The sequence below is a fragment of the Gouania willdenowi genome, chromosome 16 (genome assembly GCF_900634775.1).
Source record: "Gouania willdenowi chromosome 16, fGouWil2.1, whole genome shotgun sequence".
Taxonomy (NCBI): domain Eukaryota; kingdom Metazoa; phylum Chordata; class Actinopteri; order Blenniiformes; family Gobiesocidae; genus Gouania; species Gouania willdenowi.
The window spans coordinates 30347229-30362222 of record NC_041059.1 but is presented as its reverse complement, the minus strand read 5'-3'; the positions used below and the strand labels follow the sequence as shown (position 1 = coordinate 30362222).

Genomic DNA, 14994 nt, shown 5'->3' with positions numbered 1-14994 from the left:
CACACACGCTCTGAAACAGTGTTCGTCTGACTCACAATCACAACAGCCGCTTAAATAGCCATGTGTTTTACTGTAATGTGCAGTTTTTTGGCTGAAAACAATAACAAGAGTGTGTAATTAGCAAAAGAAAATCGCTAGTGATCAGCTACAGACCCTTTCCAAAAAATAGAATATCATGGTAAAGTTGTTTAATTTCCATAATTCCATTCAAAAACCCTTGGACCTTGATTCCCAGATGAAATGCACACTTTACTTTCATCTGAAAAGAGGACCTTGGATCACTGGCCAACAGTCCAGTCCTTCTTCTCCTCTTTTTTTCTGCAAAAACTGAGAAGTAAATGGTGATTTCTTCACAGTATTCTAATTTTTTGAAATCCTGTTTTCGTGGGTTTTATGAGCTGGAAGCCCAAATTATGTAAAACTGAGCAAATAAATACTTGAAATTGTTTTTTGGGCCCTGAATCTATAATCTATGAAACTTTTTGGATGGAATTATGGACATTAAACATGATATTCTAATTTTTTGGAAAGGGTCTGTATTGTGTGGAGTCAGCGTTTAGAGACACACCCACTCATGATTATGCATAAATAGGCCCCAAAACAGCCAGTTTATAGAACTGCTCAGAAAGTCACTTTTCAGAGGGCTAAAATACCTCAAATACTATGTTGTTGGGGTTCTTAGAACAAATGGAGATGGGTGAAAAATAGCATAATACTGAACCTTTAAAGGATCTTTGTTTGGCAAATTTGTTGCGTCACGTTCCTGGATTTCTAAAGTTCAAATAAAGAGGCAAGAGAAGGAACAGAGGTCCAGCATCCTCTCAGAACACTTTGAATTACAATACGCTCAAAGGTGATTATGACTTTTTGACCAAATGAAGCCAAAACAAACTTACATACTGCAGCTTTAAGTGTGAAAAGGGAGACAGCATTAAGGCATTGCTTACATCTAGATTGGATCTGGTCAACAGCCTGTTGACAGCCTGTTTGACTACTGCAGGTCATAAGGTAAACTGAAAATATTCTTCAAAATAAGATTTTTTTCTTTATTTTTATGTCCCTTTTCCACAACCACTAAACATATAAGGTCCTATTTACCTGAGGTTTCAGTAAATACTAATTACCACAGCTGGGAATGTGTAGGATGTGTATACTTATAATTGTGGATTGCTTCAAACTTAGAGGTAGAACTTGTTGGAAAGGTTTGCTAATCCATATTTTTTTTAAAGATGGGATGAAACACACAAGATATAATTGTTGAATTTTGATTGGGAACTTTTTACTTGCTCACCAGAGTGCAGGCATCTGAATCAGCTTTACATAGAGAGCAGTACTAAAGCTGGGGATGATGGGAATCAGAGGAAGAAATCGTCCTGTATTGTCCTGGCATGTCAAGCCTCCTTGGAACCCAAACACCTGCAAATATTATCAGAAAGGGAAAAATGAAAACACAAACAAAGGTGTGAAAAAAGATAAAGTTAAAAACAAAGATAAGAAGAAAAACATAACACTACTACGGGAGTTTATTTTTTGTATGTGCCATTTCCCTAATTTGAAATATCATGATATATAACTGCGAACCATCCAAAAGAAATGCCTGAGACATTAGCTCACTTAGCAAGAAATAATAGTGGAAGATACTTCCTCGAAGTGGCATTTTTACTTGGAGCTAAAATTTATGCTTACTTTCAGTTGAACTGAAAACAACCATGTTAGGCAATTCAAGGGAAAATGTATTTGCACTCAAAACACGCTAATGCTAATGTTAGTAACTTATTTCAGGAAAGTTCACAGTGGATTTAAAGTCTATATATTGATAGTGATTGTGTAGTCTGTTTTGTGTATTCATCTATTCACAAATATATTTTCTCAAAAATAAAAGTTGCGTAAGTGTCATTATGCTTTATGCACGTATAAATTGAGCTCCATTTTAATAAACGGGCTATAGAGTCTCTTTATACTATATGTAATACAACCTCAATGTTTACATACTGCTAATAGTAGACATGGTGGAAAAGTCCTGCTTAATAAAGAAGGTACAGGCTGAAGGCTGGGCCCAGCTGTCTTAAACACACAGCTGCTGTTTGCACAGAACTAGACCTTTAAGATCCCTGAAGAGAAAGAGTATCTAACCATTTTAAAAGCAGAAAGCTTTGTCCAAACAATGATTCTCTTTCAATTAGAAAGTGGACAAGAACTTTAAATACTACATTAAAAACTATTTTTTTATTAATACAATTGAATCACTAAAAACAAAACACATTATGGAGGTTTTGTATTAAAAGGCCTATTAATGTTGACTCAATATGATTGTCGCAAACATAATCCTATTTCTTGTAGGGTTGAACGACTTTGGAAAATAATGTAATTGCAATTTTTTTCCTCAATATTGCGATTCTAATTTAATATGCAAATTTTTTTTCAAGGGCCTCATGTCATGTATTTTTCAATGAACACAAGCAATAAATCAATCTGTTTCATAATAATTTCAGATTTATTTAAACTTTAAATAAATATAAAACATACATTTTAAAGCACAGATCACAACAATAAAGCAAACATCTGTGGCTTTACCTCTTCAACTAACTTCACGTTTCATGAAACATGTGAACATATGGACTGCACTTCTTAAACACTCTAAACAAGAAACAAAATTAAGAGAAATTTTTTTTTGCAGCCTTTGCGATTACAAAATCGTGTTTTATGATATTGCAATAATATCGCAAATGCAATCAATCGTTCAGCATTAGTTTCTTGTGGATTGTTTGCGTGGGATATTTTTAATCTAAAATGATTTTAATGATGTAAAGCACTTTGAATTATATTTTTTATATAAAAAACAATATAAATAAAGTTTGATTTGATTTGATCATTTAGGTGACAACATGTTTTGGTTTTATTTACTTGTGAGTTGCTGGAATACCATTAACTAAGTGTTTTCATTTCATTAGTAATGCACCATTTGTCTTTCCTTTAACCAGTGACGTATTATAGATGTGGCTTGGTATTTATTTTTCTGATACGGCAAATTACACAGAAAACATGGGGATTTTTACCTTTTAATTCAGTGAACATTAGAGCAAATACATGTATTGCCATTGGGATGATAGTGTTGAAATCATATCTGCATCAAACTACACTAAAACAAAACTGTGTAGCACGATTTCTCAACTAAATATTGTCAATATGATGTAATGCATATGTGGTGCAAGTTATGAAATAACAAAAACATATAAGTTATTGCTGGATATTCATCGATACAGATCACACTCTTATCTAGTGCAAGTTATTTTTCATCCTAAACAGATTGTTTGTTTTGTTTTTTATGAACAGCTATATGACTTATTTTTATCCCAGTATCTGTCTTTTTGGCAGAAGTCTTGGGATGACTAAAGTCATGTGAAACAATAGCAAACCAACACCCTGAGACAGAAACCTAAGTAAGCTCTGACAGCCAGCGTCAATAAAAGGCAGATTTAGATAAGCCTTAGTTTATACCCTTTCCAAATCACATCCTGCTCAGGGTGAATTGTGGCCAGAATGACCTCCACCCTCTCATGATCCTACAGCCAAAATCCAGAGGTAGCATTAGGACCTCTGCAGATTCCAAAGCCAATTGGCTGATAGGCCACAGTGCTCCCTGGCCGCTGACAAGGTGACTGTTAACCTTGCAGTGACCCTGTGATAAGGAGTGCCAGCATGATGTCCTGTAAACATCCTGCCTTAAAAACACACTCATGTCATACCAGGCCAGACGAACCCACCACAAATGACTCCAGATCTGTTGACCAGGCTTCAATTAAAGATTGATTGGTCGGATTTTCTAAAGCCACCAAAGTAATACTCACACTCTCTGAACTACCTGAGAGCATGCTGGCTCAAAGGTATATCTGAGAAGAAAAAAGGAAAAACACTTTCTATTGTAGGAAAAACTTGTGGTTTAATTTTGGATTTATGATTAGTAGCTGATTTAGTAGGAAGTGTAATACGACTAAAGTTTAATGAAAATGAATACACAAAGCAAAGCAGAGATGGACTGGAGCAGGAGGAGGATGGTACTATGGCTTTTATTTGCCGTTAAAAAGGGGTTATCATGGTAAATGAAAGGGGGACTTAAGGCAGGCATACACTGTGCAATTTTTGACTCATTTTGAGACAATTTTCGATCGTGCGATTCTCTGCTAGATCGTGTGTCATGCATCATGTAGTATACGTGGGGTGACGAGAAGCAATTAACACCTCACGACCAGCTCCCGATCAGCAATTGTTGTAATCCAGTCGCTCCTCGTGAGGTTATCTCACGGTTGAAGCAGTGCCACGGACTGGCTCACCTTAAACTCTTACACTGCGCATGGGCGAACACCGTAGGACCTCTGTAAAATGTATGGACTGTACTGACCACGTCTGTCCAGCTAGTTCCTGGTCCATCACATCGTCGCCTTTTCTTTTTTAAAACTCTTTTTGCTGAGATTTGCAAGTTTCTCTCCACTTCCGGGTTCTTCTTCTTCGTCTGTTTTTACCAACAACGCTTCAGAGTTGTTGTTCTTCTAATTTGTACGTTGCATTTCCGGAAACAAGACCCCGACGTGTCGTGTATGTATGTACCGGTTGAGCAGTCAGATCGTGTCAGAGTGTCGGTCCATGTAGTGTGAGAACATGAACTGTGAGCTGCACACATTCGGCCTCTGCACATGAGGTGCACAGTTTGAGCTGGAGCTGAGTACAATGATTAAAAAAATTGCAAAGTGTATCCCAGCCTTAAGGCCACTTTACGAAGACTGAGAGCATCTAGTGACTTGCTGGTGTACTAAAGTGCATGCAACCAATACTGTAAAATTAAATGTGTCACAAAAATGGACGTAAATATAAATTAGTCAAAACTTAGACAAGACAAATCAATCCATTAGAGTAGAACACACATTCTACATTGATAAGTTAAAAAGAATGGCCAAATGTACTTTATATTAACCAACAAAGAGAGCAGTTTGGTTTAGTACTCACCTTGAGATAGAGGTGTGCATAGCAGTGGTGTAGCAGGTTGTCAGAAACCTGGCTTAAACTGCTGACAGTGGTAACCAGCTCTGGAGCATACATCGGAACTGAATGCTCAACATTGACTTTCTCCACCTGAAACTGTATACAGGGGAGTGGGCGCAAAGGTTGAAATGTTGGCACTGTTGTTGGTCCTGGCACATTCTGAAGGAGGCAAGACGCAGAGAGACAGAAGGGTTTAAATCACTTCATCTGCAAAATTATCTTTACTTGGTATTAACATTTTGTAATTACAACAATCAGGGCTGCATAATTACACATGCATTAGATCCAATTGTGTTCCAAGGTCATTTTTTGCACAGCTCTAAACACCAGCTCTTAAAAGATGGAATCATAAAACTTTTCAATAAAAAGGAAAGACTAAACACTAGACATTTTGCACTACCTGGTAACCCATTAGGACAGACATTAATGTGTGGAGGAGATTGAACTCTGCCATGGAGACAGTCACTGAAATTTGGTGCAGCGTCAGACAGGTGAGTCTCGTTGGGATGAATTCCTCCAAGTTAGAAACTTCTTCTGGAGTAGCTGGAACTTTGTTCTCCTCAAAGATTTCTGCAAAGTGAATAGAAACAAGGACATGACAGTTTTGGTGAACAGCAACATGTTACACTGATGACAGGCAGGGACCAAAATGGAAACAATAAAACTAATGTTTTTGTATGGCATAAGTGAGTCAATGCAAACCTATTTGGACTAAATAAAGTTAAATTTTTTCAAACCAGCAGGGGAAGAGGTTATTCATAATTTTCGTTTTAGCGTAGAGCTTCTGTACACGTGAATTTTCAAAACATAGGTGTTCTTAAACAAAAACCCACATTGACTAATAAACTTTAGGAATAAAATGCTATAAAAGAGTTGGCATTTGCAAGCTATGCTCATTATATTGCTCTTTCATAAAAGCCCTCATTCAAGCAAGTGACCAGAACACTAAACCACTAAACCCTGTCCAAGACTTGAGTATGAACAATTCCTAAACCTTTGGTTACAACCTTGGCTGTAGTCCCTGGAAATGGGCCTGTTTAGCTCTGGAACAGATCTGTTGGACCAATTTTACAAGGGGGACCAAAACCGGATCTCCAAGATATTCAATGCTTTGGTCTCCTACTGCAGCATATAGTCTGTTCATCTGGTTCACTAACTGTCCACGACATTAACCAAAAGTAATTATTGACAGAAAAAGTAACGATGGCTTCCTTCTCTATACACCTTTGTGCTTTGATTCCATCTAAGGGATCTGTCTTTTCATATTGACCTTAATCTCAGAAATACTCCAGAGTTTAGGCAAATATCGCAACATGAAGAAAGAAAATGACCAGCTGACTCTGGACGAAAACGCTCAGTAGTCATTACCCCATCGTCTATTTATCACAGATGCTAAACAACCGAAACCTGCGGATGTTTTTCTTTCATCAAAACCTTTTGCAAAGCAGTTATTGCTACAGATATTACACACAAAAACACCCATTTTATTCTCTTTCACAACATCTCAGGGATGAGCTCATCAACTACTATGCAGGGATGATAACTCACAAAAGGTGTTTAGATTAACTTCCCACATGTTGCACAATGAGGCCGTACTTTCAAGTACAGCCTTCATTGAAAAAGGGGATGTGTAAGAAAATAGGATTGGGAGACTACAAAGTGCATACTTTTACAGGTTTGATAATAAAAAATATAGCAGAATGAGACAAAACAGAGGGACAGAGTTTGAGAAATGATGTGTTCACATTGCACCAGTTTGAGACACCTAAAATATTAAGAGTTTCTATAGAGGATGTCAATCTGTAGAAAACACCTCAACCCTTGAAAACGTTTCAAAACAAGAACATGGCAGAAGAAAGACATAATAAACAACTTGGCACAAAGTGTGACATGCATCAACAAACATTTTGACAGCTATCAAAAATACTGCTGCATGGTTCTTAAGTAAAACAGCAAAAACACAAGAATTTTCTTGCTTTGGGGTGCTTTCAAAGTGCTATGGCCCTGGGGCCAAATGGGCAAAAAACAGCTGATAACTCAGTTTGTGGTCAGAGCGCACTTTTTGAGCGCTCAGGGAAGACCTAGCTGCATCATCTGCCCTAAACATACTAAAACCTGGTTACTCCAGTGAGTTTCTTCAAACATCCACACGCCTGATCCTATTCAGGGCTTTCTGTCTGTATATAAGTCTTTTAATGTTTTATGTGTGTGCTTTTTTCTTATTTACTTGCACTGCAGCTCACTCAGCTCTCAGATCCAGAGTGAGCCACTCCAGACTTTGTTTCTGTGTTTACACCAGCTTGAATAAAGCTGTTGTCATTGCGAATGCGCTCTTAATAATGAATAGAAGATAATTGTATTTAAATTGGGACAATACAATTACACATAGTTCCAAAACAATAAATGGTCTTTTACAAAGACTTTATAGCTATTGCTAATTTCTGACTTTTGTCCCTGGTTTTGCTTTTACATGAAATATTATAGTGAATGCACTATAATGTAAAAAGTACACATGCTAAAACAAACTCACCACACACAAAAAACAGATAATCACAACAGGCCAATAAGCAACAATCATAGTTACTTCCTTACAGAGTACACCAAAATACATACTGTATAGAAATGCCGAATCAACACTACATATCATCAACCACAACACCTTAACGTCAAATATGACCTCCAGCAAGACATGAAGTTAATGGGTACAGCTTTGGTTTTCTTTTAGCCAGCACTTCACAACAGTTTTACTGTATATCTGGAATTCATCTAATTCTAATTGGAAATGAGTTTCAAAGTTGAGTGCTTTGATGAAGAAAGTGGAGTCCCCGAATGTTGTTGAACAGTGTGGTATTTTAGTTAATATTCACCATTCTACTTACACAGTTACTGTTGTAATTTTTGATGTGCCTGGAAAGAGATTATGAAGCTAGATTATGTAGGCATTCAAACATTTACTTTAGAAAACAAAGATGTGTGAAGCTCTCAAAGTTGAGTAAATTCTATCTTTTTAGGATTTAACAGTGATGGTAACGGATGGGCTTTCTATCATAATTTTCAGGGCCTAGTTATTGAGATGAAACAAGCCTAGTAATAGATGGGGATACTTGAGCCCAAACTGTCATGCAATAGGAATAATATGAGAGAAAAATAACAGCATGCATAAGCATCTGAGCTTTCTGAGTTGATTTCTTATTAGTTTAAAACAGTTCAGGTTTGTTTTGTTTTTACCACCTTTAAAAGTTTGAAATGATAGCCGGTGACATCTTGCTCAGTAAAAACACTACCCAGGGTTCCATCACATGTCAGTAAGGAATGACTGACCTGGCTGTGGTTTGCAGTATGGCTCGTATTCATGATCCATAGCACACGTGATCATCTTAAAGATGCGGTGAACAGGGCTGCTGTCCAGACGCACATCCAGAGGTCCCACTACCAGCCTTTTAATAGAAGTTTCTCGAACAACAGGCACAGCATCTTCACTGTTTGCCGCAGTGAAATCCTGGGAGCCTAGAACACAGAATTAAATACACATATTGATCTCACAATAAATCCCAACTTCATAATAGCTAATTCCCACCAACGAAAAAAAAGAAAACACATTTAAATAAACTTTTTAGGTATGAGCAGTAAATGATTTGGATTAATTATGAAGAAAAAATTCTAAATTGAAAATTGAAAAACGTTGCAGTAGTGTACACAGTAATGAACCAGCAGCAGTAGCCGCGGTCGCAGCAGCACGATGCACCTCACATAGCCGTTAACCGCTGGAATGATGAATATTCCAAATGTCCACTTCTCTTACACAGCTGTTCCTACATTCATCACAGGCCCTCTTCCAGAGGTCTACTTAAAAGACTTTGCTTCCTGGCAGTAAAACGGCAAAAATTAAGATTTAAAAAGAGGGTGGATGAATGGCTGTGAAGCAGTAAAAGGACATAGGTTCACAACTTGCTTTATTCACATTACATTCCACCCCAGCAGCAAATGTTCCTATAGCTCAGGAGTCAACCCTGCCAGTTTAACTGGGGGGTGTAGGTCCCACAGAATTTTGGAAATGTATAAAGGGCAGCAGGCAATGCTACTTCCCTTTCTTTTCAGTGAGATTTGGCTGCAATGAATTAGACTTAATATCAACCATATGGCTGCAGTTAGAATGGTCAGAGGAATGATGAGAAGACTCAAATTAGCTGGGATTTAAAAGATTTAAAATGGTCTCAATTACCCATGATTTTTTTCTTTAAAAGGCTTTTAATCTGCAGCATAACTCTGAGGTATAGTCAATGGTAAGCGTGACCTCAGTTGGTTCATATTTCGGGTAGCTCAGAGTTTATCTTAGTCCTGTGGTGTTGCAGACTAATTTGTTTAGTTGACACTGGATCTGATCCGTGTCCGAGATTAAGAGAAACACTGACAGAGCCGAGGTGTTCAAATCATTGAGGGTAACCATAGCTATCCTGCAGCAGTGCAGCCTGACACTTCTCTTGCAGCTAAAATGACTTTGACAGCACATGGCGACAGTATGAATGTTTTGTTTTAATTTAGATTTTCATCTCTGGCTGACAGCAGCATAATGGGGTACAGAGGAGAAAGTTGAGAAATAGGGATGAAAAATAAGAAAGAAAAGTAGTCAGCCAGGTGACGGAAGATGACTAATACATCCAATAATCTATTATTACATTGACATTTTTTTTTTTTTCCATTTGCAGGTGCAAAAAATGTTGTGGTAACCACATGTGATTGATAATGGTATTACCTATCTACACCAAAGAGGTAATATTTTCACAGGCATTTATTTATTTATTTGTTGGTTTGTCTGTTAGCAGGATTACGTGAACTAATTTTGAGCAACATTTGAACCGCTAGACGTTACGCCATGGATGATTCAGATCAATATTACTGATCTTGGATCAGTTTTTAAAAAAATCAAAAACCACCAGCTAACATCCATTATCAAAATTCAAATAGATAAAAAATCTACTTTCATAATCTTCTGGAAAAACATGTTTGTTTGTTAGTTTTTATGTTAAGTGGTAAGCATTGAAGATTCATTAAAATCCATAGCGAATACCTGTTGTCAGTCTGTCATTGAGAAAGGCTCACTAGCAACATGAAAATATAAAGCTCAAAAATCGCACACAAAACCATAAAACATTTGGAGGAAAAAATACAATATTTAAAGGGGAACATAAATGCAGCAACAGAAGCCTGTGATTAAGTATATTTGGGCTTCACAAAATATGTGCTTTTAAACAAGCAAATATTTCATTTGTATGAAAATATATGGATTTTACTTGTGTGCGTACTATGGATAAAATCTATACCATTTCCCCAGTTTAGTCAAACTACAGCTTGACATCACAGGATAAAAAGCCTTATTACCCAGCATTCCACAATTTTGTTGCCAGTTTCTTGTATAGATTACATACATATAAAAATGTATGTTATAATTCACAGAGAAGGCGTGTCCAACCCAGCGGTCTGCGGTGTGGGAGCGATGTGTTGGAACCTTCTGCTCTGCCCAGGAGTGTGCACAGGTGGGCCTGGCATTGCTTACAGAGCCTCCTGGTTAGGGGATGACATGCCTCGATGCACGTTGCTGGCCATGTTGTTGTGGTTGTTTACAAGTGAAGTCACACACAAGACATGCAGAAAATAGCGGATTGCATGCCTAAAAACTGCAACGGTATGCATTTTTATTATTAACAAAATACGCAAACCTAAAAAAAGACTATTTCCAATAAATCAAAAATAATTCCAATTGTCGATGTGTTCCCATTGCCCTTTAAAATCAGATTAGTAACATATACCAATATATAGGAACTTCGGCTAAAACAAACACCTCAGAGTGGTGTTAAGGAATGAGGAAGCCTGCCTGTCTTAAGACCTCTGCCAGCAAGAGTGACATCTAATTAGGCACGAAGAGTCTATTCACTTTCTTAAGAGCTTACAGGTAAAGAGACGGGGGGAAAACAGTGTTTCAACAAGCAACGGGAAGAAAGAGAAACTCAAATATGTGTCAGCGCAGACTAAACACTTCTGACAGTTGCCCTCAAGGTAAGTTTGGGGTGAGAGTGAGGACAGAGAGGGTCAAGGACCAGGTGGCTGTGACTGAAACAAGACAAGCTCTTTCTTCGAGTCTCCAGGGGGCTTGTTTGACAGAGGAGTAAAGTTAAGGAGAATAAGGGGAGAACAGAGAGAAAGAAAGCTCAACATGACTGAGTAAAAGGAAATGGAGAAGCAGTGACCAAACAAGCCCCATGAGGACCAGTGAGTTTAACAATACCTTTTTCGATGCTGTTCTCCATTGTGTAGAGATAGTCCATATAAAAGGCCCCAAAGCGCTGCATGCCCACTATCTCTGTGTAGGTCTCCTGTCAAACAAAAGCAGAGGTCAGTAAACAGGCAGTAAAGAGCAAACACGCTGATACTCTTAAGGAATGGAATTGACAGGAGCAGAGGTGGATACGGTAATAGGAGTTCAAATCTAGATAAAAACAATTATTCAGTGGTTTATCTATTTACTTCAATACCTACTATCTTTTAGGGGCAGCACCCTGAATCCTGGATGCAAGTCAAACATTTAAAAAAAAAAAAGCACAAAAAAGGCCATTCATATCATTACATTAGATGTCAAGCCTCCACTTTATTAATAATTAAAACCCTAATACGGGTTTCAGTTGGTATTTTAATGGGCAACTATTCAGTATGATAAGAGTGTTTAATGACAAATAATTACATTAAATAATTCTTGGCCCTATTGTGGTGATTTAGAGACCTGGCATGTCATAGTCAAAGGCTGAATATTCAATTATTCAAGGTATGTAGGAACCTGTGTTCTTCCATAAGGAATCCTCCGTGAAGTAGGGTCTGTTTTCTTATCCCTTACATGGTAGAGCATGGTGCTTCCTCCAACTAGCACTGCGTTATAAAATCTCAACACCACGCTGCATTTTATAGACACGCCTGCAATAGTACAGGGAGCGAAATGCTAATTTGGGCAAGCAGTCAAAGTTATATTTACAAGCTTGACTTAAAAAAAATGTACTTAGTACTTTGTGCCTATACACTTTAACAAATAAATCACAGATAAAGGACTTATTTCATTTGGGGATATTGTATCTTTCTTCAGGCATGCTGCCGCTTGTCTGACCTCACATAAATAAAAACGAGGGGTAAACTCTGGACATGTCGACAGTTTGTTACAGAACTGACAGAAACAACCAAACACACATTTTCAACCCCATGGGCAGTATAAAGGTTTCATTTAACCTCAACAGTTTTTGCGCTGTTGAACCACCACCAGAACACCCTGAGGAAAGCAACATAAATACAGAAGGAACTCACAGAGGCACACATACCAAAGCCCTCATATTTACTCACATTTACTAAAACGTGGTTTAAAATTATGACACTAGTCATGACTGTGCTACCAAAAGTCTGCAATAAAGAAAGAAGTCACCAATAAAAAAGTTTGTCTGATTCAAAAGAGCACTCGTGTGCAGCAATAAGTAATCATCATTATCCCGTAGGTCACTTACATTGTCTCAAACAATATTTGAGAGGCGGTTTTTCTACTGCACCCCAAACCACTGATAAGCAGTGAGAATGACTAAGCAAGCGAGAAAACAGAGAAAGAATGAGAGAGGCCCCAAACACATTTACAACTCCACCCTAACCCTACCCACGATTTCTTTACCAGAGATTTCAGAGGAGTCTTATCAGGGAAGCTGGTTAATAAGTAATATTTATTAGGCCACCTCTAATAGCACCGGCATGCTTTTGGATCAAAGCCAGGCCGGTTTCAAAATCGCTAATGAATTAATGCCAAAACCTTTGAGTGCTAGACTTTCAAGTGTGGATGAATAGATGGATGGATGGATGCCCAAACAATTGCATCATTGAGGGTCATGACCATTTCTCAGCAAAGTCAACACAGTCAACACTTGGGCTGAGAGGGCTGACGAAGGGAGCTGGGAGTTATCAGGAACAATGGCTTCAACACTACTACTTAGATAGTAAGAACATACCACAGCGACAGCCAGCAGCTGGCTGACTGACAGCAGATGTCTAAGCTAAATGAAAAGGGAATGTTCAGTAAGAGGAAATATAATGAAAGAATGCACTGTGGTAATCTTCTGCCTAGTCTCACGATGATAGTTGCTCTGATTTTAGCATCCTCATGCAAAGGTTAGGTCTTGGGGTAAAGACATTAAATTATTGCATTTTAAAGTCGGTAGCTGCAAAAGTACCAGTAGTCTGTTTATATAAGCTCAATACATTTAATAACAGCATCAGTCAGTTGTTCCTGGTTATACAAAACAAGTAAGTTCTCAAACTATAAAAGGCACTTTAAATGAGTGCTTCATTTAGTAAAGTACAGGTCTGTTCCTCTAGAACAGTGTCAACTTGACAGAAAACTGACTTCAGCCTCAAACTTAAAAACGGAAAAGATCTGAGTATGTCTGGCATGATATCATTAGAAGTAAATTATTTTAGTTGTCTAGTAATTAGATTTATTGAGTTTATTTGGGACCTTGTGTGTGGCAGAATCCAGAATAAATTCAGCCCGGACTCCATTGTTCTCTGGACTCCGGTAGTCAAAGAGAGAGTTGGTGAGGTAAGTCATTCCTTTACAGGTGAGGCTCTCTCCACAGCTAAAAAAAACAGCATCCTGCACACACGGGGTATAAAAAATGACAAATTATAAATTAAACATCACCAAAATACAGTTTTTATTCAAGACAATATTGACTTTAATCACTGAAGTTCAGGTACACTTTTTTCCTTGGGTTTTGAAGCATTTACCTCCTGACTTCGGTTCATGTTGTCCTCAAAGTCTTGCACCCCCATGATGCTTTTCAGGCATAATGCACGACAACTCACAAAGCCAATTTGACAGTCAAAGAAGGGTTCTCCCATCATGAGAACCTTAAAGACACACCAGAGACAGACTATTTAGCAACTTTATCATCACATTAATTATCAATTGTGCACACTATATGAACAAACTAAAAATATGTAGTTTAAAAGATAATAATTAACAAAAAACAAAATCATGCCCCATGCAAAAAACTAAAAAGTTCAAATTCTAACAATCAGAAAAATTTATTCCAACATTTAAAAATGTGTTTAACAGGACTATGACTCAAACACATGTTATTTGTATATAAAAATGTGTTAAATTTCATATGACTAACGCAGACAAAGTGGTAAGATCTATGACTCATACGGTCGGGAGCTTCCCAAATCCTGATAAAAAACAAAAGATCAGAGTCTCTGTTTCACCTTTAGGTTGATGCATGGCTGTGCGTACTACCAGTAGTCCCTCTGTGACCCCTAAGATATGCTTATCCCTCACCCTGTGCATCTCACCTTGACTTATACTCTCAAAGGATTAAGTTAGGCTACACAATTATTACTCAGCCTTGTTCTGAGTATTTGAGCAAACCACTATTCGCAATATTGAAAAGGCGGGAAAACCAAGAATGAACATAATTTTAAAAACAAAAGTTTGAAAAATATCCCATGTCAATCCAAAATGAGGATATACTTTGACAATTGGGGCTCAAATTTGTCAATGTTGAGTATTGTACATTAACAATTCTTTGTAATAATAAGCTTTATAATAATAATGATAATAAGGACACAAGTAAATTGTAAACTTTGTTAATACCATACCTCAATAGTGATTCCCTCTTGCTCCAGGCACAAGGCGTCTTTAGATTTGACCTTCTGGGGACTGTAGTAACTGCTATCTGACTGTGTCTCTGTCAGCTATGATGAAGTCAGAAAGTATTAAATTAATATTCTCAAAGGATGTAAATGTAACATCAGAGACATTCTTTAAAATCATTTTACACACAAATAAAAAAAATTAAAATGCACCAGAGCAGATTGAAAAAGAAAAATATGACACTAGTGAATGTTTAATGTCTGAAACTCAACCCATTGTGAATT

General features: G+C 37.5%; 1 protein-coding gene across 6 annotated transcripts in view; it reads right to left on the bottom strand.

Annotated features, from left to right (window-relative positions):
- vps13b (vacuolar protein sorting 13 homolog B) overlaps nt 1-14994 on the bottom strand; it is a 399448-nt gene that overhangs the window by 343590 nt on the left and 40864 nt on the right. For all 6 annotated transcript variants that reach the window (XR_003675707.1, XR_003675708.1, XM_028469709.1 and 3 more), the window contains exons 9-16: nt 14716-14811; nt 13843-13965; nt 13571-13708; nt 11321-11408; nt 8359-8544; nt 5438-5607; nt 5002-5196; nt 1292-1416 (exon numbers count right to left, since the gene is read on the bottom strand). Coding sequence is in view for 4 of the 6 variants with exons in the window: in XM_028469709.1 (XP_028325510.1) it covers nt 1292-1416; nt 5002-5196; nt 5438-5607; nt 8359-8544; nt 11321-11408; nt 13571-13708; nt 13843-13965; nt 14716-14811 (1121 nt within the window). In the remaining 2 variants the exon portion in view is untranslated. The remainder of the gene's footprint in view (nt 1-1291; nt 1417-5001; nt 5197-5437; nt 5608-8358; nt 8545-11320; nt 11409-13570; nt 13709-13842; nt 13966-14715; nt 14812-14994) is intronic.